At 46.3% G+C, this 26,981-nt stretch overlaps 1 protein-coding gene across 3 annotated transcripts in view; it reads right to left on the reverse strand.

The window, feature by feature from the left end:
- GRID2IP (Grid2 interacting protein) overlaps positions 1-26,981 on the reverse strand; it is a 144,074-nt gene that overhangs the window by 46,769 nt on the left and 70,324 nt on the right. For 2 of the 3 annotated variants that reach the window (XM_083152944.1, XM_083152946.1), the window contains 4 exons: positions 7,566-7,817; positions 5,284-5,369; positions 1,238-1,307; positions 669-763 (listed from right to left, as the gene is read on the reverse strand). In XM_083152944.1, the coding sequence (XP_083009070.1) occupies positions 669-763; positions 1,238-1,307; positions 5,284-5,369; positions 7,566-7,817 (503 nt within the window). Of the gene's footprint in view, positions 1-668; positions 764-1,237; positions 1,308-5,283; positions 5,370-7,565; positions 7,818-13,855; positions 14,044-26,981 lie in introns of those variants that run through there. The other variant, XM_083152945.1, reaches the window with a different exon arrangement.

Raw genomic sequence — 26,981 nt, forward strand, 5'->3', positions numbered from 1 at the left:
TACGCTAAGGTGCTGTGATCCTAAGCAACCACCTAACAGCAGTCTGCCCCCTATACTGTCATAGACTACTAACAATGGTGTGATCAGCACCCCAGCCTGCAGGTTTAAACCACCTCTTTCCTTAGCTATTAATTTTATTTCTCATATACATTACTCTTTATATTGTTCATACACTTTTTATAGTGAAAACGGTCAGGAAAGGCTCTTCCTCACCACTCGCCACCGTTGGTCAGATTTGAAAAGAAATGGACAAGTGTGTAATCAGCATTAGCAAATCATCTGATAAGCCTACAGTGACAAGTGTCTGACACTAGATGGCAGAGTATTTTTTTTATCAAGAATCTAAATCGGATCCTGGGCTAACTGTGTGTGTATACAGGTAATCAGATGTTCTCTGAATAGTTTCAGCAGTAAAATTCCACTGATCTGTCAGGTGTGGAGCCCAGCCCATGCCACCTTGCACCCCCCGCGCCCAGTTCAATACTGCTCTTGCTTGGTAGAACTCACTTTTAAAAAATTCTGGTGACATAAAATACCAGGGCAGCTACATATTGGGTAGGCGCACCCCAGTATTAAACTGAATTGCTTCTATGGAGATTACCATGATTTATTTACCAGTAGTTACTTTGCCACAAGGATCATACAAGTAAGGACGCGCCGAATCTCACCTGCGCAGTAGGACACGTTGCCGTCTTCCACCACCAGCGTAGGCATGGCCCCACTGCCCTGCAGCATGCAGACCACCTTTTCATGGCAGCAGTTTCTAAAGTGACAAGAGAGAGTTACAAATACAGAATATGACAGTAGGACTGTCACAGAATGATTACCCACATGTGGAACCTAAAGCTGACAACTCCATACACTGCCCAATCTACAGCCTGCGTACAGTCAGGTCTGCAGTGCTGACCCATCTCTACAGCCTTATTAGAAGCGAGATCGGATTGGACAACAGACAGACAGCTATGGCCAACGCAATGCTATTAGGTGACTTCACTAGAGCAAGGGTTTAATGGTTCTTGTCTAAACAAGGGTTGCAATATATAAGCCACAGGTTAAACTTAACAGAGGAGCCAATTCTACGGTCTCTTACGAGGCCTGAAGTCAGGGAATTAAAGCAGGCAGAAGGAGTATCTGTCACTCATAGTGACTAAGCAACCTGCATTACATGCGTACCTCAGCAGGCCTCAGTGTTGCTAGAGTCTAGCAAGTGTCATTAAGAATGTATTAACCTCCTCACCTCATGTCCAAACCATTCAAGAACAAGATTCTGTCCCCAGCTTGGAGCCCGGCCACATCTGCAGGGCTGCCTGGAAGAGAGAGACGTCATACTCTGACACATTACACGGTCTGGTTAGTGTTATATCGTAGTTCTAGAGGATGAAATGAACTGCATTAAACATGTTCTGAGTGGGGCTGTACGCCAGGGCATTTTTAGTACCACTCAGGCTCTGTAAAAAATCCTACACATCCATCTGTATGTTGGTCAGGTGTGCACTTAAGACTCTTTACGCTTAGTGAGGTGGACAAGACGATAGAGGGGGGTGGGCTGCTGTTGACCGTGTACAGACAGTACGGGCGATCCTGTATCTAATGCCAACCACAATGACACATAAGCACCTATCAGGAGGCATATAATGTGCATCCTGGGGTAAAATACGCACTTCTGCTAATGACGACTAAGCGCTGCTCCTGATTGGCTGAGGGCACCTTGATGCCTCCTACTGGCACCATTACTATTATTAGCGTAGCTGCTGTGATCTATTATTTATTTGAAATTTGCAGTCAGACTGCGGCATAAAAGTCATTTACCATTTGTTTTGTTTTGTTTTTTTTTGGTTTAAAGGGGAAGACAGCTGATGCTTATACTTTATTCCAAATAATATTTTCATTTTGTATTTGCCTATGCACGGTGTTACGTTTTGTAACTGGTGCATATTCTACTGTTGCAAGGCGGGACGAATATTAAAAATAATCTAGTTTGGCCAATTCAGTAAAATGCATATTTATACTGACGCATTTCACACCAATGTCATTGGTGCAAAATTCTGTCCATCAAAATCTGCAGCAAGCCCAGATTCTAAAAGTGTGGTGCTCCTGCAGAAATCCATTATGTAGCTGCAAACACCAAACGCATGAGGCATGAGGATGACTGTACATAAGTTATACATATAATTATATCTTCATATTTGTGTGTGATGCAGTGATGTACTTTTTGAAAACCAGCGATATCAGGAAAGTGGAGACAAACATTACCCACAAAGCATTGCCGCCAATGGAACGAAGGGGGGGGGGGGGGGTGTCTAGTGACATGTCACAATATAGGATATTGCTCTGGGGGTGCTTCCTGACAGCTTTTAGCCTCCTCTAGACCCCCGTGTCGTATGAAGTTGATTCATAATGGTAAAGGAAAATTCCATTTGCTTAGCCTTAAGTCTAATATCACATTATATTATAAATGGTTGTCAGATCTCCTTTACCACAGCCACGGTCCCTTAGCAACACAGTGTTAGGGAACAATGCGATTATACGCAATTTTCTCACATTGTTATGAATATCAAACTCCAACTTGGCATATTCATTACTAGCTGACCCGCCCGGCGTTGCCCGGGACAACCTTGTTTTTTTTTTAAATTTCCAAAATTGCTGTAAAATGTTGTCTTATGCTGCGTTTATGGCTCAAGGTTGTAATTTATTAAAACCTCCACCATAATGTTACAATGTGTTTGCATTGATACTCAATGCTAGCAATGACATCAGGTGTGGTATTGTTGTTGTTGTTTGAAACGCACCACTCCTGACTTGATAGCTGGTGTGTGTTGATGAATTCCACATCCACTCCTGAGATTTAGCACCTATGATGAATTTAATTTTGTGTGTTTGTGTGCGCTGTACTGTTTTTGTGTGTGTTGTAGTGTATGTGGGTCTGTGTACTGTGGTGTGTTGTGTTGTATCCGTCCAATGTGTAAGTGTGTGAGGTTCGCTACGTATAAATATGTGTGTGCAATGGTCGAAGTGGAAATTTTGAAGTGGGGGTATGGTAAGGCATGGGAAATGAAAGGCTGAAGTTATGTGCACACTCCAGAAAAAGAGGGTGCCGCCTCTCAAAAGGGGGCATTTTCTTGAGTGTAGTGTACCATGCTGTATGCCCCTTATACACATTATGCAAAACAGTAGTAGACCCCCAAAATTCCCATTGTGCTACATAAATTGAGCCAAAATTTACGTTATGCAACATGGATTGAGGCAAAATTGACATCATGCCACCTGGAATAAGTCCAAATTCACATCATGCCTCCCGGATTGAGCCAAAATTTACATTATGCCACACAGAGAGTGGCAAAATTCACTTTATGCCACACGGATTGAGCAAAAAGTCACATTATGCCACCCGAATTGAGCCAAAATTCACATTATGCCACCTGGATTGAGCCAAAATTCACATTATGCCACATGGCGGGGTGACGCATGGACAGAGATGGTGGGGCGATACAGTGGCAGAGATGGTGGGGTGATGAAGGGACAGAGATGGCGGGGTGATGCAGGGACAAAGATGGCGGGGTGATGCAGGGAAAGAGATGGTGGGGTGATGCAGGGACAGAGATGGCTGGGTGATGCAGGGACAGAGATGGCGGGGTGATGCAGGGCAGAGATGGCGAGGTGATGCAGGGACAGAGATGGCAGGGTAATGCAGGGACATGGATGGTGGGGTGACGCAGGGACATGCACCTCTATGTCACACTACAGGTCACATTCATCCCACCTGCTACCTGTCACATTCATCTGACCCGGCTCCTGTTTACAAGCCCAACCTCCAGACCGCAGCATCCTGTGGTCAGTATGGAGGTTGGATGGGGGTCACACACCGCCTCCGCTGCTGTACTCTGCAGACAGCAGCGGAGTCAGGGTGGAGGTGAATGGATGTCTGTGTGCGGCATGTATGCACTATGTATATATGTGTGTGTAGTGTGCTGTGTGTATCTGCACAATGTCTAAGTGTGTGTTCTGTGTGTTTCTGTATGTGTGCAATATTTAAGTGTGTGTGCGTGTATTTGTGAGTGTTGTACTCTTTTAGGGTGTGTGTTGCAGTGTTTGTTGGTGTATGTTGTACTGCATGTGGTGTGTTATGTGTATCTAACTAATGTATAAGTGTGTGTAGTGCGCTATGTATCTATGTGTGTGGTGTGCTGTGTGTGTGTATGTGGTGTACTGTGTGTGTTATGTGTGTGTGAAACTTGCCTACCTGACTCTCTCTTTCAGGGAGAGAAAACTCTGTTGCTGGACTTCCCTGGTAATGTCTGATTACTGTCACCTGTGGTGAGCTGGTTAATTGATAAGAAGGGTATTTCACCACAGATTCACACATTACCAGGGAGAGGGTGAGGTATTCAAGTATAGTGTGTGTGTGTGTGTGTGTGTGTGTGTGTGTGATGTGTGGTATATGTATATCCCCAAATATTCCTTATTGTTGAAATCCTCCACCATAATGTTGGAATGTGTTTGCATTCATATTCAATGGGAGCAATGAATTCAGGTGTGGTGTTGTTCCGTCATCATCTGTTTCCCAGATCGTCAATCTTTTTTTCCAGATCCTGATTCAAGGCAAATTGAATCTTGGTGTTTTTTTAAATTTCTGAGTGAAATTTCCCAAAAACGGCTTCGAGATGCACACCACCGGGAATAGAGGTACCTTGTTGCCAAATTTGGGGGCTCTGAGTGCCACGGTGTGTCCGCAATGCAACGGACACGCACACACGCTCTTCAACTTATTATATAGAGAAAAAAAATAATAATAAAAGAGCCAAAATATAAATATTCCCTACTTTATGACCCGAGATAACTTTGTGACTTCAGTTTACACACGGAACTCAAGGGAGTGATTCAGGTTGGCTCAGAGATTTACAAATTTGGTCCGGGGACCGATGTTGTGTGTCTGCGAATGTGTATCGGGGAACATGTGCATGAGCAGAACCGCTGTGCCAACGCCTTCAGGGAGTATCACACTCGCCGAGGCGGTCACACAAAGCAGGGTGTGTGACATCAGTGCCTGCCCCGTATTTGGCGTTTGCTCTTCCCACAAGCGCCATTTGCCCGCTCGCTAAGCAGCAAAAGAACGCTGCTTAGCGACTGGGTCTGAATCAGGCCCTTCTTCATTTTACTGGTACTCTGCAATATAAACTTGCAAAGACGGATGTCTCCACAATGGGAGTATCTGCGTTTGACTCTTATCCTATGTTATAATTCTATGTCAGATACCAGTTAGATAACGATGGTGGAATACTGTACCTGGGAGAACAGACTCAATCCACACTGGGGCATTACCCCGTAACGTGAACCCAAAACTGCTACTGCCCTTGCACACCCGAACCGTCCTGCAAAGCAAAGGAGGCAGAGAAACACAGATACAGCTCAGTGATTGGCTAGTAAGAAGGCTTCTAATTAAAGTGTGTGTGGGGGGGTACTAATGCCATTTTAGAAACACAATTTTATCTGAGCACCCACAACTTCAATTTACAATCAAATTTTGGGGAAGGTACATCAAACGCTGGAGAGAGACAAATCGGAGAGAGATAAAGTACTGTAAGCTACTTGGAGCAGGGCCCTCTTACCTCCTGTTCTCACAGCTCTCTTCTTGCATTTCAATTACAGCTCTCCTACTCACCTACCATCTATACCTGCATCTCTTCTCACTCACCTCCCTATATCTCAGCTGTATTGTGTACTAAGAATTGTACTGTTAATTGTGCTCTGTTTTTGTTCTTCTGTTGCTGTTATGTCTTGTTCTGTGTACCCTGTACTGTTCTACTGGCTGCCTAGGATCTGTGCTGCTAGCCAAATATGTACCCCGTGTCACCCCCGTAGTGTCCTTTATCTGTACCGTTTTTACTACCGATCTGACTGGTGCAATCACCATGTGGCGCAGCTGAATGGCTGCCTGAGTGCTGTACAGCTCAGTAAATATATGTTCCCCATGTCCATGTCCCTCATTAGAGTACATCTAGTATGTATATATCAGTACTGTTACTGGCTACCTAGCTGGCTGGTGCAATCACCATGTGGCGCCGCTGAATGGCTGCCTGGGTGCTGTGCAGCTCAGTAATTATATGTTCCCCATGTCCGTGTCGCTCAGTAGAGTACATCTAGTATACTGTACGTGTCCTATATCTGTACTGTTTTACCTGTCTACCTATCTGGCTGGTGCAATCACCATGTGGCGCCGCTGAATGGCTGCCTGGGTGCTGCACAGCTCAGTAATTATATGTTCCCCATGTCCGTGTCCCTCATTAGAATGCATCTAGTGCATATCTGTATTTGTGATGTATATCTGTACTGCCATTGTTGTTCCTTGTACTGATAACCCTTTATATTACAGTATGTGCATTATTTTTACTTTCTGTAAAGCGCCTTGAGTCCTGTTGGAGAAAGTGCGCTATATAAATAAAACTTACTTACTAACAACCAGCTTCTGACATTTTTCACAGTTGGTGCAAATGGTTGGTACTTTATCTTTCTTAACTTTATTTCTCTCCAAATTTTAATATATCTCCCACAGTATCACATATCTGTTGTCATTTGTTTTCTGTACAATACACATAACATTCACCATTGTCAATCACGAGATTTTGTGCACGCTGTATAAATACACAGTTTTGCCACAAAGTACATGTAAATGTTTATAATGAGAATGATCACCAGTCACTGCGGTTTCACATATATGTACAGTAGGAACCCAGAATAAACATTTGCTATGAGGTCCAGGATGTGGTAGACTTGCCTCTACATAGACATGTATCCACTACCCAGTACTAAAGTGCAGTGACATCCATTGGTGTGTTAGTGGCGTAACAATGGCACTGCAGCCCAAGCGGTGGCTTGGGGAAACCGGTGCTGTGGGGGTGCATGGTCTCAGATTCCAATGGGTCAGGCATTCCGTATAGAATGTGCTGAAAATGTCCCTCCAAAAATGGCTGCCACCTTGGAGGAGACAGATGCTAGAGGTTCTACTGGACAGATGGATAGATGCTAGAGGTCCTAATGAGTAGCCTATATTGCTACCCAGAAGTTACAGATATATATTGTCCCTGGCAATCAGCATGTAAACCAGTGGCAATGAGCATGTATCCCCCTGGAAATGGGCATGTAACCCCCTGGCAATGAGCATGTAACCCAGAGGTAACAAGCAAAAAACCTACTGCCAATTAATAAAAAAACACATGGAAATGAACATAAAAGCCCCTGGCAATAAGCATAAAACACCTAGCAATGAGCATGTAACCCCTGGCAACAAGCATGAAATCCCTGACAATGAGCATATAAAGTGGTCAATTTACTAAAAGTTTTAAAAGTGAAAAGGGGTGATGTTGCCCATAGCAACCAATCAAATTCTAGCTATAATCTTATACTAGATAAATGATCGAATGTGATTGGTTTCTACAGACAACATCTCCACTTGTTGTCTTTAGAAGGTTTGATTAACGGTCTGTGATGTTAGGAATATTGGTTGAGCCCACAAAATAGCAGCAACCATGAGCGCAATTGGCGTGTTCCATTTGAGTGACGGAGTTCACCTGTGTGGCTTCCCAGAGCCCCCGCTGCCAGCAATGAGAGAACTGCTCTTTTTCAGTCCCCTGCCCAGCTCATCCTGGCAGTGTGGCATAGAAGCAGCCTTTGTAGACACCAGTAGCCGCTCATGGTGGTCTTCACTCCGACTCCTCCGCAGGCGATTGCTGCGTTCACTCCTGGATCGGCAGATCTTACTGATGAGACTCTGGGACACGACATGGTCAAAACGCTGCCGGTGCTTCTTGGGGATAAATATTCTGCCGGGAGAACAATTTAGAGAAACAGACATTAGTGCAAGTTCCACCTGCCCGAGAAATAACAGAGAACGTTTTGGAATTAGGCACATGCAACGTATAGCAATAACACTGGAACTATGGGCCTGATTCATCCCCTGACTACGTCTATCCTATTTCCTTTAAATGCCTTTCACTCCAGGTCATCTAATTGAACAATGTCCTTGTCCTCTATCCAAGAGTCTACCATTTCCCTCATCCTCTAAGCCAGTGTTTTTCAACCACTCTGCCCCCTTTGAGTTGTTCTTAAGTGTGCCCCCAGGTCTAGAGATGCCCAAACCATTTTACAGCCACCACCAGTTCAACTGTTGGTTACTGGTCTCTTCTTTTTATGTAAAGGGCCAATGTATTTTATTTGTGTTACCTGTGGGGATCAATGTGATTTTTTTTTTACATGGGGGCCAGTAGGTTTTTTTGTTTTTTTTTTCTGTGGGGGCCAATGTGTTTTGCCCTGTGGGGATCTCATGGTGTGCCATGGCAATTTTAAAATCTTATTTAGTGTGCCGCAAGGTAAAAAGGTTAAAAATCACTGCAATAACCCTATTGGTGGCATATTACACTATGGACATTTCTGGCATATTACATAGCACAGAGCCTCTTTCTATAAGAGAACCTAGAATTGTAATCCAGTAATAAACGATGCACTTCTGGCTGTTAATAATCATTTCAAGTGAGTATGGAACAATTTTATTACTACAAAAATATGTATAAAAGTCATACAAAAAATAGTACATAACAATCACTCTCTCATAACAATACTCTAAAACCCTCCAGTCCTAAACATCTTTCAACTTAACCTCGGTTGTCCACTATTTGCCACCTTTGCAATCCACACCCAACCATTACATTTCTTTAATCACTCATCTGTGCCTTCCCTTCATCTGGAGACAACCAACCAATATGTCACATTTACTTTTTTGCAACTTTTCTCTCTCAGCACTGTATTACTTTAGTTTCTATTCCTATAATCAGCGCATTCCTTTATTACGAAAGGTCTACGTGCAAACAGTGGTCCATAATCATGTCCGGAACGCTGCTGCTACACATGCAGCAAAGTAACGGTCATCAGCAGGAACCTTTCGTGTCAGCGACTGACTGTCTACGGCTCATTGCGGGGGTGGGGGGGGGGGGGGGAGCAGCAGTCATAACTCCAACCACAACTGAATTAGGCCCTGTGCGTGCTCATATGCATGTGTGAGACAGATGGCACTCAGGGGTCTATGTTTTAAGCATTGGAGAGAGATAAAGTGGAAGAAGATAAAGTACCGGCCAATCGCTCCTATCTCACATGGGGATGGGTACGGGATCCCTGAGCTTTCAATGGCGGCAGCCACAAGACTGATATCGGCATCCTGACGGTAAGACTCTAACCACCCCTACACATACTTGCCTACCCTCCCGGAATGGCCGGGAGGGTCCCGCAAATCGGGTCCCCCGGGAAGGGGGGCAAGTCTCCCGCATTTCCCTACAGCCCCGGCTCCCCGCGTTCTAAAAACTATGACTTTCGCGGGTCAGCGGGGAGGGGGCGGGGCTAAATGACGCAATTCGCGGCATTTTTAGCCCCTCCCCCACCCACGGACCCGCAAATTGAGGCTTCAGCCCGTCATGGTGATGTCATCAAGCCCCGCCCCCAAAATGAAGCCTCTACCCGCCCCCTTTCACTCCTCTCCGGGCTTCTCCCGGAAAGGAGTATGCCAAAGTCGGCAAGTATGCCCCTACAGCCTAATTCTAATCCCCTCCTGTGCCTGACCCTAACCCTCCCACACCCAGCAACCTAATCCTCCCTAGCAAACTGATATTTGGGATGTTGACTATCGGGAGTCTGTCAATGGGATCCTGCTGGGTGTCTAGATACCACCGACAGTCTTCTGACCACCATCATTCTAAGCACCTGGTTGCCAATCACAGGGACAGATGTAATCATGCCCGAGTTTGGAAGCTGTACTGGATGCCGGCCTTTTTTTTTTTAAAGGGGCACTTATTTACAAGGCATGGTTTTACCTTGTAGGAAATACCCCTTTTACACCACCACAAAAACCTGGGTTTTTCCCTCGTGGACCCAGGTCAGCGGCGGTGTAAAAGGGGTTAACCCGTGTCCCTTTACAGTGGACTTCTACCCAGGTCCTGACCAGGGCAGAACACAGGCAGGACCTGGGTAGAGGGCAGTGTAAACAGGTACGCTGGGTCATCTGACCCTGCTCTTGTTTACAGCAATAGGGGAAGCACAACCTCCAGATGCCCTGCGTACTGCGGTCAACAAGGAGGTTGGTCGAGGAGCACACACAGCCTCTGCTGCTGACTGCTGTACTGTGTAGACAGCAGTGGAGGCAGGGAGGAAGTGTGCGGCATCCATTCACCATGTGGATGGGGGCTGGGGGGGGGGGCACGAGGGCTGGGGGAAGCCCAGCATCTTGCTTTGGTGCTGGGCTTGCCCTCAGCGTGACAATTGGCGGTCCCTGCAGGGTGATCGGCAGTCCCAGCCCTTGGAGATGATGTCATATCCAAGCGCCGGGTAGGCACCGCAGTGTAAATGGTGCAAATCCCGGATCTGACCTGGCTTGGATCGGTGTTCCAAATACCGGGTCGAATCCCGGATTTGGGGTAGAAGGGGTATGAATGTGTGAGTTCGCTGGCATCGCGCATGGCCGCCGAACTCAGCTGTCAGCCCACAGCCAGGGTTTGAAAAATGTCAGGAGCTGGTTGGTTAGTACTTTGTCTCTTTCCAGCCTTCAAGGCTTGGTATATAGACCCCTCGGTCAGTTTCCTGCACACAGGATAAATGCTGGTGCAAGAGAAGATGATGGTTGTGGCCACTGGCGTAACATCAGTGTACAGCATGGCTTTCTGCTTGCAGCTGTATGGACTCTCACTATGGGGGTTATTTTGGTTCACTCTTTCTGACAAATTCCTTCTTAGATGGACAAAACCATGTGGACTGCAGGTGAGGCAGATGTAACATGTGCAGAGAGAGTTAGATTTGGGTGGGGTTTTACTTCAAAGTGACATCTACATTGCAGTGTAAAAATAAAGCAGTCAGTATTTTCCCTGCGCGGAAAGAAAATAACTCACCCAAATCTAATTCTCTCTGCACATTTTACATCTGCCCCCCCCCCCCCCCCCTGCAGTGCACATGATTTTGTCCATCTAAGAAGGAATTTGTCAGAAAGAGTGAACCAAAATAACCCCTCTGTGCCAGATATATCAAGCTTCAAAAAGCGATAAAAGTGGAGAATGATAAACCACCAGCCAATCAGCTCCTACCTGTCATTTTTCAAACCCAGCCTGACATTTCAGGAAGGAGCTGATTGGCTGGCATTTCATCACTCTCCACGTTATCACTTTTTGAAGCGTGATACATCTGGCCCATTAGCTGTAGCGAATCGCACATTAATATACAGTAAGGTAGCAAATCAGGCTTTTGTGCCTCCCTGCAAATACAGCCCGACTCAACCCCAGAGTGTGTAGGGACACAGGGATGTTATTTGGCCTGGCTGAGTTTAACAAGAAAGATAATAAGACTCTGCTGCACCATTTAACTCCCAAGCATTTAATTTGTACTCATCTCTTCCGCTTTCCTCTCCTCCCAGCACTGCCGACATTTCCCCAGGGAGCAGGAGGATCGCTCAGAAGATTTGGCAGAGCTAGTCTCATGGTATAATTATCCCAGCAGCGAGATAAAAGCCAGCTTGCAAGCGTACACATGCCATCACTCAGGCAGCATCCACTGTGTCTGCCACCTTGGTATTTTCAGATCAAAGGATAAAAGATTCTGTCTCCCTCGGATACAGCGAGGTTCATGTGAAGTACAAGGCTGACAGTGTCTTGTGATTTGGTTTTGACAAGTTGTCATTTTAACATAACCTCAAATCTGCTTTACAAATCAAAACAGGAAAAGGGCTTTATTTGATGTTTGAAGCTTTTTTTTATTTCCTTCTCATGGCCTCCGCCGCATTTACTCCATCAGCGTAGACTCCTAATCAGATATCTATCCCGGGGCAGGATTGGCATCCTCCACTAATCATTAAGCTCCCATTAAACACTTACACTCATTGCTAATTGCCGGATCGCATTACATGTGCGGTTGCTGCTGCTGCTGCTGCATGCCTGGTAGCTGCACATACGGTATATTCCAATTTCAGAACGATGATGAAGGTGACATTTTCCGTTCATACAGATCCAGTGTTGTAGACATAGATATTATCACCTCTTTCCTTCGGTTAATGAGTGCCATTCACAAGTCCTTATAGTCAGGAGGTGTCAAGACAGCAGAACTGGACAGCCACGGAGCTAATAGTGGCTCCTTTCATGAGATTCTGGCTATGGCCGAATTTTGACTATGCAATTTGCCCTTGAAGTGCATGGTGCTGATTTGGATTATGGGGGTTATTCTGGTTCATTCGCTCGGATGCGAATTCGCATCCTTGCAAGTGAACCAGATCCTGCCTTTGCGTATGGTGGGAGATGCAGTCCAACCATTCGCAAGCTGCATTCCTTCGTACTGGCTGTGATTGGATGTTTTACATAAAGATCCATTTGCATGCCACTGGGACCCTCCCACATCTTTGGAGGGGAAGTGTGTCCCGCATGTCCGTCACGGACTCATTCGCATGAGAACGCCCAGCGTTCCCATATGCTAATGGGCCGCACCGCCACCCCCCCCCCCCCCCGCCCAACGTTCACAAGGTTGGGTGCGTGCACCCGGTGAACAATCTGTTCGTTATGGCCACATGCAGGAAGCGCATGCGCAAAAACAAAACATCGGTCGCATGCGAACACACGCGGCCGGCCGAAAGGACCTGAAAAAGGTTCTATGTGCAGTTGCAATTTTTGACTTGCTTACCGAGCGCTTATATGCGAATGGCCGCCGACCATCGACTGACTTTTATTTGCGTGCAGGAAAAAAATCAGTCTGAACTGACTTTTTTTTGCCTTGGAAATGTCTGAGAATGGCGCCGATGCTGACGTCATGTGACGTTAGCCACCCGCCTCGTGCATGGGAGCAACCAGCATTTTTGTAGGCACTCACAGAAAACGCTGGCTGTCCTCATACTCCAGCCCCTGATGTAGGGCATGCTGGGATGTGTAGTTCAACAACAGCTGGAGTGTCAAGGATAGCCATCACTGGCATATACACATGCGCGGAGCCGCACCATCGGTCCCCGGACCGAATCCGGCTCCTTGTGAGCCAACCTGAATTACCCCCATCATTTGTTATGTATCATTTTGAGAGCTTTACTTCCCAAGTGTCATAATAACAACACATTACATTTTATGCCCGAATAACAATATCATATAAACTGAAAGATGCAAGCTCATTTCTGCAGCTTGCTGAAACTAAACACAATAGAGTTCTAAGCTCAGATCCATTCACCGTGATTATTTGTATAAACACCATGAAACACTGCTGGGCAGAGGGTAGAACAAACCACACATAGAACGTCATCATACATAACAGCAGATCTAGTACATTACGGGGGAAATTTACTAAAGGAAATTTGTAAAAAATAGGTGTATTTGTATTTAGAAATACACTTATTTTTGACATTTACTATCCCAAAAAATACGGCAATTCGTATTCGTATTGATGTGCTATCAATACGAATACGAATTGCCGTATTTTCAGGATAGTAAATGTAAAAAATAAGTGTATTTCTAAATACAAATACACCTATTTTTTACAAATTTCCTTTAGTAAATTTCCCCCTACATGTGGAAATGTAAGTAACAGATGTAAGGCAGAGTTCAGAGACGAGAACTTAATCCTATATATATCCAAATCCTGGTTACTACTAGTTTATCATCCTCCATCTGAAGATCACGGTCCTTCCATTAATACCAGAACTGTTCTACAGACCGATTTATAGTTAAAAGCTAAGCCAGAATGGACTTCCTTTATCCTTTTAAAATCTACAATTGCTAAGAGTGCTCCATTAGTATAAATACAGTCCTGTCCATATCAATAATGCATTATTTACTTGTTATGGGGGAAAAGGAAAACAAACCTAAAATGTCTGGAAAATCCGCGATGTTTGCCCATTATCCTGTCGTCCTTGGTTACAGGGGTTTCAGTTTTTCATTAGAGGTCAGTTGATAGACAAGTGTTGGCCAGAGTCAAGGTCACTTAGATCATTTTCCAAGGCAGCACTTTGCTGTCAGTCCTACTGCCTCTGCCGCTGTCCCTGGTACTGAACCTACAGCTCCCTGCTCAAAGCTGATATCTTATCTGTCCCAGGGGTCCTGCCCCTCCTTCATTGTTGCTGAAAACCCAAGGGAAGCAGCTGTTAATGAGCTGGCTATGAAACCTCAATCAGGATGTATGCCCACAGGAACCCAGCTAAGTCATTCCAATAAATGGTGGGAAGGAGAGAGAGGGAGTTTACACAGAGAAGACAGCTCTTATTAACCCATCTCCTTTTTTTTTTGTTTCCAAACTCTCACAGACTACAAAATTCAAGGACTTTCTGATATAATCAGGAGTATATCCAGAACTTTGTGGGCCCATAGCAACATAATGAATGGGGCTTTGTCCCAATGCTTCTTGAGAGACACCTCTTTATCATTTTATGCCCCATTTTAGTGTCCTAGATCACACAAGTAGTGCCCTAGTTAATATTATGCCCCCATAGTAGCATCATCAATTATTTTTTAAACCGTAGTAGTGCCCTAGTTTACATGATGTAACATTTTAGGGCGGCCAGTACACTTTATGCCACACAGTATACCCAATTCACAATGTAACATACAGTGTCCCCAGTTCATATTATGCCACATTACAGTGCCCCTGATCATACTGTACCGCACTAAAGTGCCCCAGGTCTGACTATCTAACATTATAGAGCCTCCCACATTAATATGAGCAGATCGGATGACACATAAGAGTGTCCTCCAGTTCATATTGTGCCAATTACAGTGCCTTCTTACCATTATATAGACACTCCTCTCATGATATTGTAACTGCACACAATTCAAGCTGAGCGATGGACCAGACTCAATTTTAGGTACTTGTTTCCTATCTGGGCGCCCGCTAAGTTAATTGCGCACCATGGTATTCTCCGTATCAAAATCGGATCGCATCGCATCGGATACCACAAATGCACATACACGATATTGAACGATGCGATCCGATCCGATTTCGTTCCCGCTTTTATGGTTGGCCCATAGGATGGGCCATCTGTAACACTACTGTATTTATTAACCCTTCAAAGCCCTCCCCTTGTCACATCTGCACAGAAACACAGTATTGACGTCAACCCGAAGCGTGGCGAGCGCAGCGAGCCCCGCGAGGGGCGGCGGTACGCGTCCTCCGACTTTTTCATACCCCCACTATCCACGTCGGCGTGGAGTTGAGAATAGAATAGTGTGGCGAGCGCAGCGAGCCACCGAGCGCGAAGCGTGGCGAGCGCAGCGAGCCCCGCGAGGGGACGCGGATACTTCACAGGTATCCGTGTCCCCTCGCGGGCTTCACAGGTATCCGCGTCCGCTCGCCACGCTTCGGGCTCGGTGCGCTCGCCACACTATTCTATTCTCAACTCCATGCCGACGTGGATAGTGGGGGTATGAAAAAGTCGGAGGACGCGTACCGCCGCCGCTCGCCACGCTTTAAACCATCAGGGGGGGTTTCCTATACAAATCGTGGGTTTGCGGGGTTATTACATTGAAATCAATGTAAAATCGGGTCTCAGGGACCATTTAACATTGATTCCAATGTAAAAATCAGGTTGATCGCGTCACCGCATGCGATGCGATCCGATTTAAAATGAAATCGGATCGGATAGCATCGTATGCCATCGTACATCATCGAGTACCGAATCCGATGCGATGCGATCCGATTTCATTACGGTGCCCTACGTAGAAAACCTGGGCGCCCAGATAGGAAACAAGTACCCAATTTTATAACCTTGGTCCAGACCCCCTAAGTCTCTGGGCCCCATAGCAATGGCCCCCTTGCATAGTTATAACTATGGAAATAACGATACAATTGTAACACGGTAAGGTGTCCCTAAATCATGGTGCCATGGGAGCAAACAACAAATATGATTTAGATGTAACACTTAAGAACTATATTGAAATACTAACGGCTTTAAGAACCATTTGTCTGGTAATCCGCCGGCCTTACAGTCTAATAGGCTTTCAGATGATTTATTATATAAGTGGTTATTAAACTACTTTTGATATATATATTTGATAAACGATTTTATGCTGTCGTTCTTCTCACCATACCAACCTGAACTATATACCCAATAAGTAATATATATATATTTATCTTGAAATGGGTCCTTTTGTCTTCTTTTTTTGGCTCCTTGCCAACAGATCCTAATTAACCACTGCTCCTGATGAAGACGTGTGAACATGTCGAAACGCGTTGAGCCCCACCATTGAGCCCCACCTTTCATCTTGCTCCAGCCAACACCTCGGTGAATCTCTATTCGGGACCAGCATCTTCCATACTTGTGCCTCCAACAGATCTCAACTTCAACCTGTGGTGTTTCCAAACATTGGCATCGAAGACCATTCTGCCATAACACCCGGAGGTAATCTGGATCCACACACTGGGTATTATACCGGAATTATCATCAAATCTTTCTTCAAGAAATGAGGTCTTGACATTTGACCGTCGCCGTTGGTAACTATATCTAACAGCTTGGCACTCACGATTTACCACTTTTTTCACTGGAGCATATATGCATGCAATGACTGTTTTTTAAACTCGTTTTTCCAGTTCTTACTGGTTTTTCCCCCCATTTTTCATTTTATTTATAGAGAATTCTCCAATTTATGTTTTATGCAATAAATGTATTTGTATTTTTATTACTACTTGTAGTTGGTTATTATTCAGTCTAACCCGAGCGCTGTATACTCCCCTTCTTTCCTAATTAACAATGGGGCAGATGAAACCACAGCTAAAGGCCTCCATATAGAAGCCAACATTTATGACAGCATGACATGTCAGCGGTCCAGTTGGCCATACCGTCATAAATAACATCGATAAAATATTTAAATTACACTTTTTATTTTCTTCACAATTTGACTTTTACATGTTTATGGAAATGTTGATAGTGTAGAGCAGGCCTGGCAAACGTGCCTCTCCAGATGTTGTAAAACTACACATCCCAGCATGCTTTGCCACAGTTCTAGCATTCCATAAAAGCAAAACTGTGGCAGTGCATGCTGGGATTTATAGTTTCACAACAGCTGGTCTGGTGTAGAGGGTGTACACATTCGTACAGGACTGGTCACAGGCCCATTGTGAGAAGCTCCTGCTCTTTCCACAATAGGCTGGTGCTGATTTTACGACCTAGGCCAATGAGGACTATAATCTGCATCCTCTCCATTCCCCTCACTCCTATTCACTAAGATCTTCCAAAAAACACTGCATTTTGATGAGTAGAAATGCATGTAATAACCCGTACACATGGGGCAACGGGAGCAGTGTGCGGAGCGATCTGTCACTATCCGTGTTCTGAATAGCATAGTGTCCCACGCCCCCATTTCTCTCCCTCGACATTGCTTAATAGATGCAGCGGGACACTGGCAGCGCCGGGCGGTACGTGGGACCGTCCCAAAAAAACAGGCCGGTCCTGCGAAAAGCGGGACAGTTGGGAGGTATGCAATAGAGAGAACACGGGTGATGACTAGATATTTCTAGCATACTTGTAATATCTAACCCGGCAGTAGCAACGCGCAGGACAGCACGTCGCCGGGGGCCATAGACATGGAGCTATCCGCGCTTCTTTTCTAAGCGATCTAGTCAGATCGCTTAGAAATGGGGCTGTAATCACACCGTATGTATGCCACTTTAGACAAGCTCACATCATATTCAGTTTAGGAGCAAGATTGTAAAGGGAAAACTAGTTCAACGTTCATCTAGGGCAGTGATGGCTAACCTTGACACTCCAGCTGTTGTTGAACTACACATCCCAGCATGCCCTGCATCAGTTTCAGAATGGCCAAATAGTAAAAATGTATCTGGGCATGCTGGGATGTGTAGTTCAACAACAGCTGTAGTGTCAAGGTTAGCCATCACTGATCTAGGGGGATGTGGTCATTAAGAGGACAGTGCCTAGTTGGACATTCAAAAGGTCGACACATCAAAAAAGGTCAACATGCATGCTTGTGTTGACCTTTTAACTGTCAACCAATAGTGGTGGACCTTTTAGCTGTCGAACTAGACACTGTCCCCTCTCTGTCCCTTCATCTTATTTTAAAAATCCTGCTTCATTAGGTGTTCCTAATCCGCCTAACAAGGAAGGCCTTCATTCCACCAGACTGTTCCCCTCAGCTTGTACAAACATCTGCTCCAGCACGACTGCCGCCATATTGCTCCATGAAAGCCATAGCAGAAATCTGGGAGTGCCTCCACAAACATGGCAATGTCTTAAGTGGGTTTGCACTCTGCATCGGACATTTTGTGCCAAGTAAATGGATCTATATTTGTTGAGCAAGTCCATGACATGTATAGTGATGTTAACGTGTAACTATTATCTACACACAATGGAAGCAGCCATATTGAATAGTGACTTGCTGCACACTGGATTTGCCCATAAATTGTCTGCCACATCTCAATGATGTCAGTGGTTCCTAGTGAACTAGCAGGCTGCATTCTCATGAAGATGGTTCAGTCCACAAAGTGGCCATCTCTACGGTAAGCATGTGACATGTCCACTTAATAATACCTACTTGCACTTACTGCGGGATAGACCTCTGTAAACAATTTCCCCAAAGAGGAGATAACTGAACATAAGACTTATTTCTCTGAGGGTTAAACGGGAGAATATTAATGGAAAACTGTGAAAAAACAACTTGTTACCTAAAAATAACAAGCTCTCCTGCCTGACCTCAATTCTGCTTCTAACTCAGCTCCTCTGGGGAGATTATACCAGCGTAAAACAAAACCTGGACACCATCCCAGATCCGAGATCCAGACACAATCAGGCTGAGTATCTATGTCGCCCTCCCAGCTGAATCAATGAGAGATATTCTCACTTCCCACCCAAGCAAGCTTTAACTCTTCATTCACACATGTAATGTATAAGCAAGACTTTGGAGACAGACTGAGAAGGAATTCTAGCATCCTAAAATAGAGACATTCTGTCCTTGAAAACATTTCTGACAAAAGACATATCTTTTATTATTATTAATAATGTTGTTATTATTATTAGTACTAGAGTAGTAGTGTTAGTATTGTGGTTTAGTTCTATAGTACCACTTATAACCCTTTCACATTGCAAAGATAACCTGGGTCGATCCCAGGTCTGTTGCCGGGTCGACTTGGGTATCTGTATGATGTGAAAGGCCCATTTTTAATTTGCCGGGTCCAGCAAGTCGGCATCCTGACACGGGTTAAAAGAAGGATTAATCACAGGTCGGACCGGGCTGCTGTGCAGTGTGAACGGGTAACTCAGATCAAGCGACAGCGCTTGGAGACAGCGTCAGCTCCAAGCGCTGCAATCCCCCCCATGACGCACCACCGCTCCGCCCGTCCCCTGTCTGACATCAACAACCCGGCGTGGGGAGCTGAACCTTGCAAATGGTGGGTCGCTCCCAGGAGGGATCTGTGTCCAAATCCAAGGAGCGACCCTTCATTTGCGATGTGAAAGGGGTATAATTTAAACAGAGCTCTGACCCATTGGCACTGACAGGCTAAAGGTGCCCATACACTATTCTGATGTGTCTGAGGCACAAGTCAGACCCGTTTCCCTTGAACTTCCCCGGCAGCTCCCCGGGAGTACTTACATCCGATTTGGCACTGAATAGGTCATTTTTTACATGCGATATATTGCATGCGATTCACCGCATGTAAAAGGACTCCTGGGGACCTGCTGTTCAAGGGAAATCGGATGCGATACATCTCGGGTGATAAAAATCGGATAAAAGGCCAAATTGCAACAAAATGAGTAGTGGCTGTAGTGAAAAACTTTCCTTTCAAAGTCCGTTCAACGCTGGTCATCTATGCAAAGCATCAGCGAATGGGACTCTACTCCCATACTGCTCAGCCAATCAGGTCAATGCAGGCCACATTGGGATGTTGGCAGTGAGGAGAGTCCTCAAACTAGGACTTCTCAGAGGGGATGGTATTGTCACCATCGATGGTTCAGGCCCATAGGGTCTGATTCAGCAATGATCCCTAATCTGAGAAGATGCAGTTGACTGTGAGTAGATAGCTGCTTCCCAGACAGAAAGAAAAGACCCCTGCAATTTTTGAACGCATTACAAAACTTTCACAGATCGCTATCTATACGCAAATCCTGAACTATCGAAAGGATTTTGCAGTCCGCGCAAATTCGAGTAGCTCTGTGGCTTCCACTAACCTGCGACCTGCATTGTTTTTAACACTCCAATAAAGGGCCTAATCTAATTCTCTCTGCACATGTTACATCTGCCCCCCCCCTGCAGTGCACATGGTTTTGTCCATCTAAGAAGGATTTTGTCAGAAAGAATGAACCAAAATAAGGCCCAAAGTGTCTGTTTTCCACAGCGATACACCGGCCTCCTGTCAGCAGAGGGATTGCCTTACGTTCCCCATGCATTTTCAGTTGCTGTTCACCCTCGTGCATGCACGGTACATGTGTGAAGTAGTCGTTCGATAATCGTTGAGTTTGCAAATTCACTGATTAGCGATAAATGCTGAATTCGGCCCATAAACCTTTGACAGTTTTAAATAATCAATGGTCATTGGCTATACCTACTTATCACCCAGAATTGGGACAGTTTGGTGGGGAGCCTGTGTACGGTCACAGATCTCTGAGGTGATTATTTATTCACAGCAAGTGGTTTACTATTCTTTATGTGAAATGTTCCTAAGGAATACTGGAATGATTACATCAGGACTGACTGATAGACAGCGATAACAACTCTCACATTTTATGCAGATACTATAAAAGCTTGGTATGTATATATGTGTGTATTGCCTACCCTAGCACACACTTAACTCGGGACAATGCAGATTATTTCAAATATTACCTTTGTTTAGAGCAGTTTAAGGATATCAAGAACTAAGCTAAGAAAACACTTTAACAACTATCTGACTAGGTGCACTTACAACAAGCTGTAATTAAGTATATAGAGTCATTATTTAGCCTCCGCCAGCACCCCAACGCCCCCCCCCCCCCCCCCCCCCCCCCCGGGCTGTCGTCGCCAGCACCCCCCCAGGCTGCTGCACGAATTCTCCCAGGCTGGATTGCAGTCCCAATCCGCCCCTGACTAGAAGACTGGATAAACAGCTGCACTCTCAACAAAGGGACCTCCACGTTTACCAACATACAGCCTAGTGTGACCACTGGCTGGCATAGAGGCACTTAGGGGGGTATTCAATGCTGGCCCAACAGCCGTGACCCTGTCCCATTCTCAGTCTGCTCGACCGAGAATTTGCAGGCGGGATTCAATGTCCTGCCTGTAGCGGGACGAGAAGGGGGCGTGGCTGCGAGCTGCACCCAGGAATCGGCAAGCTGCGGCCGTGAGCTCGTTAATTCCCGGCCGTTCTTGGCAGAACAATCCCAAACTGCTTGTGAAGTCGGGCACGTTCTGCCGAGATCCCCTGTTCAAAGCTGTCGGAGAAGACAGCATTGGATAGGGCCCTGCAGCCATCTCCCCCGTTGGAAATGGCTGCGGGAGGATTGAATATCCCCTTTAGAGAAGGTCAGACTGGCCCTGATAATTAGGCTGACTGAGGGTTTATTCTCAAAAGGGACTAGGAGGTACCAGGTGCATAAGTTAATGCCTGCTGTACATACATCATAGGAATAGGTTTTTAAAATGTCTTTTCTCCTCACATCATTATATTTTTGTACAGAGCTGCAAAACACATAGAAAATATGATTGGTAAACTATTTCTCGTGAGCTGATCATGAAGTATATTATGCATACATACTGTATGGTTTTAAGAAAGACATGTATGGTGCACGTCCATGGAGCGATTTATGTTCTTTTGAGCCTGTGTCTATGTTACAGTGCAGATGTTGGAGCTGCACCGAAGGAGACGTATACAGATGCACGGTCTTGTAAACGTCTACAGCAGTGGTTCCCAACCCTTTTCCTCAAGTACCCCCAACAGTGCATGTTTTGCAGGTCTCCACACAGAATCACAGGTGATATAATTAGCTCCACCTGTGGATCTTTTAAAATGTGCCTGAATAATCTGTGCACCTGCCAGGTGACCTGGAAAACGTGCACTGTTGGGGGTACTTGAGGACCAGGGTTGGGAACCACTGGGCTACAGTATCTAGTATGCATTCTAGATTGGTAACAAGGAGGTAGCTTAGCGCATGCACAGAACTGTCTACCTTGTGTGCTAGGGAAGAGCCACGGGTGAAGGTGGCTGTGTACACAGATGCTAAACTGCTCACATAGTTCATATTTGCTATGTAAAGCGGCCCAACAGTAGGGATTCTGACGATCATTATACCAACATCAGAATCCCGACTCCAAGAGGGGGCGAGCGCTACAAAGAACCTTGTGGGCCTGCTGTGCTCACCACGCTGCGGGCTTGGTGGCTCCCTGTGCTCAACAAGGGTTCTGTTCTCTCTCTATGGGGGTCATGGACGCTCACAAGGGAGAATAGCCCCTGTAAGTCAGGATCCTGACTGTCGGGCATTTAACAGTCGATATTCCGATGTCAGTGTAACCGTTGGAATCCCGACCGTCAGGCTATCATCCGGAACCCATCATTTCTATAGTGAAAGGTGCAGCAATGGGTATCTCAGCGCCCAGTGGGTATAGTAATCTGTGGCCAAGTGCAGCGAGCCTCCGTGGCCTGGGTCCTACTAACCCCCTCCTCCGTTGCAGGGAGCTGGGCAGTGTGGAGAGAGATAAAAGGCTCTCTCCTTAGCTCAGCACACGCTGCTCAATGTTGTGTGCTGAGCTGGGGAGAAAGAGCTGCAGCGGCAGCCTGTCCCCTCTCTCTCATCCCCTTGTTTATTTTGTTTGCAGAGAGGCATTGCCAAGCCTCTCCAGGAGGCCCCGCCCCCTCCATTTGACCGAGGCCCAGCTGACCTGTTGGCACTTCTGTATGTATGGGATACCTATGCTCCCTGGAGCATTATACAGAGGGAAGAGACAGCATACGCCAGCCTCGTCCTGTAACTGTAGACATCATAACTACCACCCACCAAATAACACAGGTCATTTTGGTGAGGCTGCACCTTTCACAGCAGACTGGACTGGAAAATAATTTATTGATTGATATAATATCCATTAAGTTACTATAGAGCAAGGAAACTTTTCAGTTAGAACATGGAAAGTCAATATGAAAACTGAAGTACAAATTATCGGGATTGTTTTCTTTAAAATATTGAGCTTCCCAGAAACCTTCAGGGCATTCTTAAAGGTGCAGCTACATGTATAACAGGCATGTGGTTCTGGGTCAGTAATCAATACAAAGGTATTCAATAATAAGATGTCTCAGTTATTTTTACAATTGCTCTGAATGCATGTAAAGGAATGAGAAATGCATATAAAAAGCATATTTGATGTCAATGTTAAACCATTGGTACAATCGCAGACTTTGTTAAGGTGTATTGTTATAATCATTCCCCATCCCTTATCATACCCTCATACACCTATCTTTTGTAGCATTCCTTGAGAACCTTTCCCAAATTTTGCTTTGTAAAACAGTGTACTAGGGCTAACTGAATTTCCCTCCTTTGGGGTCATACACACAGGGCGATTTTAGCCCATTTTCTAAGCGACCTGACTAGATAACTTAGAAATGAAGCACGGATCTCTCCGTGTGTATACTCTCGAGCTGTAGCGATGGGCAGTCCTATGCGTCGCCATCGAATGACTAGATCTTGACTAGAACACTGGTTAGGACAGATCGCCTATACACACATTGCTGGGTGGGATATTCAAACTGAAATCTAAATTGCAGTGTAAAAATTAATCGGTCAGTATTTACCCTGCACAGAAACAAAATAACCCCCCCCCCCCCCCCCAAAAAAAAACAAACTCATTAAATTTGTTTAAATCAAACAGATTCAACTATAGTACCTTGTCCGTTTCAAGATGTTGGGAACAAATTGCTGAATTCCAAATGAAATTTCCTCCCATCTAGCACCAGATTTTTATTCCATTCAACCGACTAGTTCAATGGTTAGATGAAAGTTGGTCTTGTGGCATGGGAAGACATGCCACGGTATAAATCGTTGGTATGGCCTCATCAAGAATACAGTTTACAGTTCTGGGCACCAGTCAATAAAAATGTACATTTGGTACTTGTTTCCTAGAAGGGCGCCCACGATTTTGATCTTGATCGCAAGGAAAAAAATCGTGTCGGTCGCATCGCATGCGGCCAAAAAATCGAATGCGATGCGACCTACGCGATTAACGCGATTTTACATAGGGAACAATGTTAAATGGCTCAATTGACCCGATTTCACATAGGGAACAATGTTAAATGGCCCACAGACCCCAAATACCCACCCTGAAGTGTGAAATGGCCCCCCAATTGTTAACGTCACCCCACGATCAACGTCAACCCGAAGCGTGGCGATCGCAGCGAGCCCACGCGGGGCGGCGGTACGCGTCCTCCGAACTTTTCATACCCCCACTATCCACGTCGGCGTGGAGTTGAGAATAGAAAGTGTGGTGAGTGCAGCGAGCCACCGAGCCCGAAGCGTGGCGAGCGCAGCGAGCCCCGCGAGGGGACATGGATTACTTAACATGTATTCTGCGTCCGCTCGCCACGCTTCGGGCTCGTATTCTGCTGCGCTCGCCACGCTTTGGGCTCGGTGGCTCGCTGCGCTCGCCACACTTTCTATTCTCAACTCCAAGCCGACGTGGATAGTGGGGGTATGAAAAGGTCAGAGGACGCGTACCGCCGACGCTCGCCACGCTTCGGGTTGACGTTGATCGTGGGGTGGCGTTAACAATTGGGGGGGGGGGGGCATTTCACACTTCAGGGTGGCTATTTGGGGTCTGTGGGCCATTTAGCATTGTTCCCTATGTAAAATCGGGTCAATTGGGCAATTTAGCATAGTTCCCTATGTAAAATCGGTAATCGCATCGGTCGCATCGCATGCGTTTTTTTGGCCGCATGCGATGCGACCAACGCAATTTACATTTTACCATGCATTTCTATGTAAAATCGCGCCATCGCATCGGTCGCATCGCATGCCATTATAATGGCATGCGATGTACATGCGATGCCCGCGATGGGCGCCGTTCTAGGAAACAAGTACCGTACATTTTTATCCGAATTCACTCGGATTGCAAAGCAGAATCTTGTTCATCTATTCTATTCTATCCAAAACATGTGACAGACAATAGCCAAACAGAAAAAAATCAGAACTTGTGCTAATTTTGGCGATAAGAACCAAAGGTACAATCAAACTGACTGAAGTACTAATTAATACCCCTTTTACACTGCCGAAAAAAATCCGGGTCAGCGGAGGGTCAGACCCGGATCATCGGCAGTGTAAATGGGACACGCCGTATCCCTTTACACAGGACTTCTACCCAGGTAGAACACGGCCAGGACCTGGGTAGAGGGCAGTGTAAATGGGTACGCCGGGTCATCTGACCCGGCTCCCATTTACATCAATGGGGGATGTGCAACCTGCGGACCGCAGCCTCCGCAGGTTGGATGGGGGGCACAGACAGCCTGCGTTGCGGTCTGCTATACCTTGTAGACAGCAGCAGCGGAGTAGGTGAATCAATGACTTTGTGCGGCATCCATTCACCTCCCGGACAAGGGCTGAGGCGGTGCACGGGGACTGGGTGCAGCCCAGCAGATTACCTTAGTGCTGGACTTGCCCCGAGCGCAGTGGTCCGGTGGACATCTCACAAGCGGCGGCGGCTCAGGAAACGCCTGCGCCGGGAGGGGGGGCGCCGGTGTAAAAGGGAAAAAACGCCAGGTCGCACCCGGCTTGATCCTGGGTCCAAAAAAGCCAGGTGCGACCCGGTGTTTTGGTGTAAAAGGGGTATATAGTTACCTGTTACAAAATCATACACTTACTGTATCTATAAGTATATTAGAAAATATGAAATATGAAAACTACATTTCTACAATAAGTAATTTCCTCCTATTCTTGTGCTGGACAAGACGGATCCAGAATGTGTCCCTTCCTCCATCCTGTTCCATTATCCGCACTGGAAAGGTGATCATGTGCATTAACCTGTGTGAGATTCTATTTCTTTCTGTACAGCTGACAGAAAACAGAACAGAGGAGTCACAGAAACAATTACGGCCAATGTGCAGCAGCTGTAAAACCAATTCTGACATCAGCTGAGACCCAGTAGCGGTCCGGACCAGTGGCGGAACTACCGTGGGTGCAGGGGATGCAGCTGCTATGGGGCCCGGCGGCTGGGGGGGCCCGATAGACAGCAAGCACTCCCCTGCACCGTGCTTAGGTTTTTTTTTTTTTTTAGGGAGCCGTGGCCGCGGCCGCCTGTATTATGTTAAGCTGCTCGCCGGGGGGGGGGGGGAGAGCAGCAGAGTAAGAAGCCGGGCGGGGGATGGGCGGGGGCGCTAGTCCGGAATGTGATATATACATATATATTTATTTGTAGTGGGCTATTGTGGGGAGGACTGGGTACCTGCGGGGTCGCGCACAGCCTGGACGGATGCCCAGCCCGACGCGGACGCTGTGCCTCTATCACAGGCTCACAGCCCCGCACATGAGCAGTAAGGGGGAGGGGACCTCTACAAAAAAACTACATCTCCCATGAGCCCATTATGCAGGGGGCAGGCTCAGGAAGAGAGAGAGCGAGAGGAAGGGGGGAAGGACGTGGTGGAGAGGAGGAAAAAACGGAGCGCGCGGGAGGGAGAAAAAGGCTGAGCTGACAGGCAGTGTGTAAGGCGCCGGGAGGTGAAGAGGCGCAACTGACAGGCGGCGCTGCAATAGGAGAAAGTGTGCCGCAGGCATGGAGCAGCAATCAGAAAACGGCACTGAGAAGAGAGAGGGAGATACACGTGGGGCAGACTGGCCAGCAGCGACCAACTGACCAGCGGTGGTGAGTCCCTCATTAACCCCTTCACACCCTTGTGAGCACCTGGACACCCATCCTACCCTCCCTGTCTGGGCGATTGATCCCCATGCCCCCAGGACTGCTTATTATCCTCCCTGTCTGGGCACTTGATCCCCCACGCTCCCAAGATTGCTTATCTACACCTCCCCTACCTAAAGAGAGAGT

The sequence above is a fragment of the Crinia signifera genome, chromosome 7 (genome assembly GCF_055691185.1).
Source record: "Crinia signifera chromosome 7, ASM5569118v1, whole genome shotgun sequence".
Taxonomy (NCBI): Eukaryota; Metazoa; Chordata; class Amphibia; order Anura; family Myobatrachidae; genus Crinia; species Crinia signifera.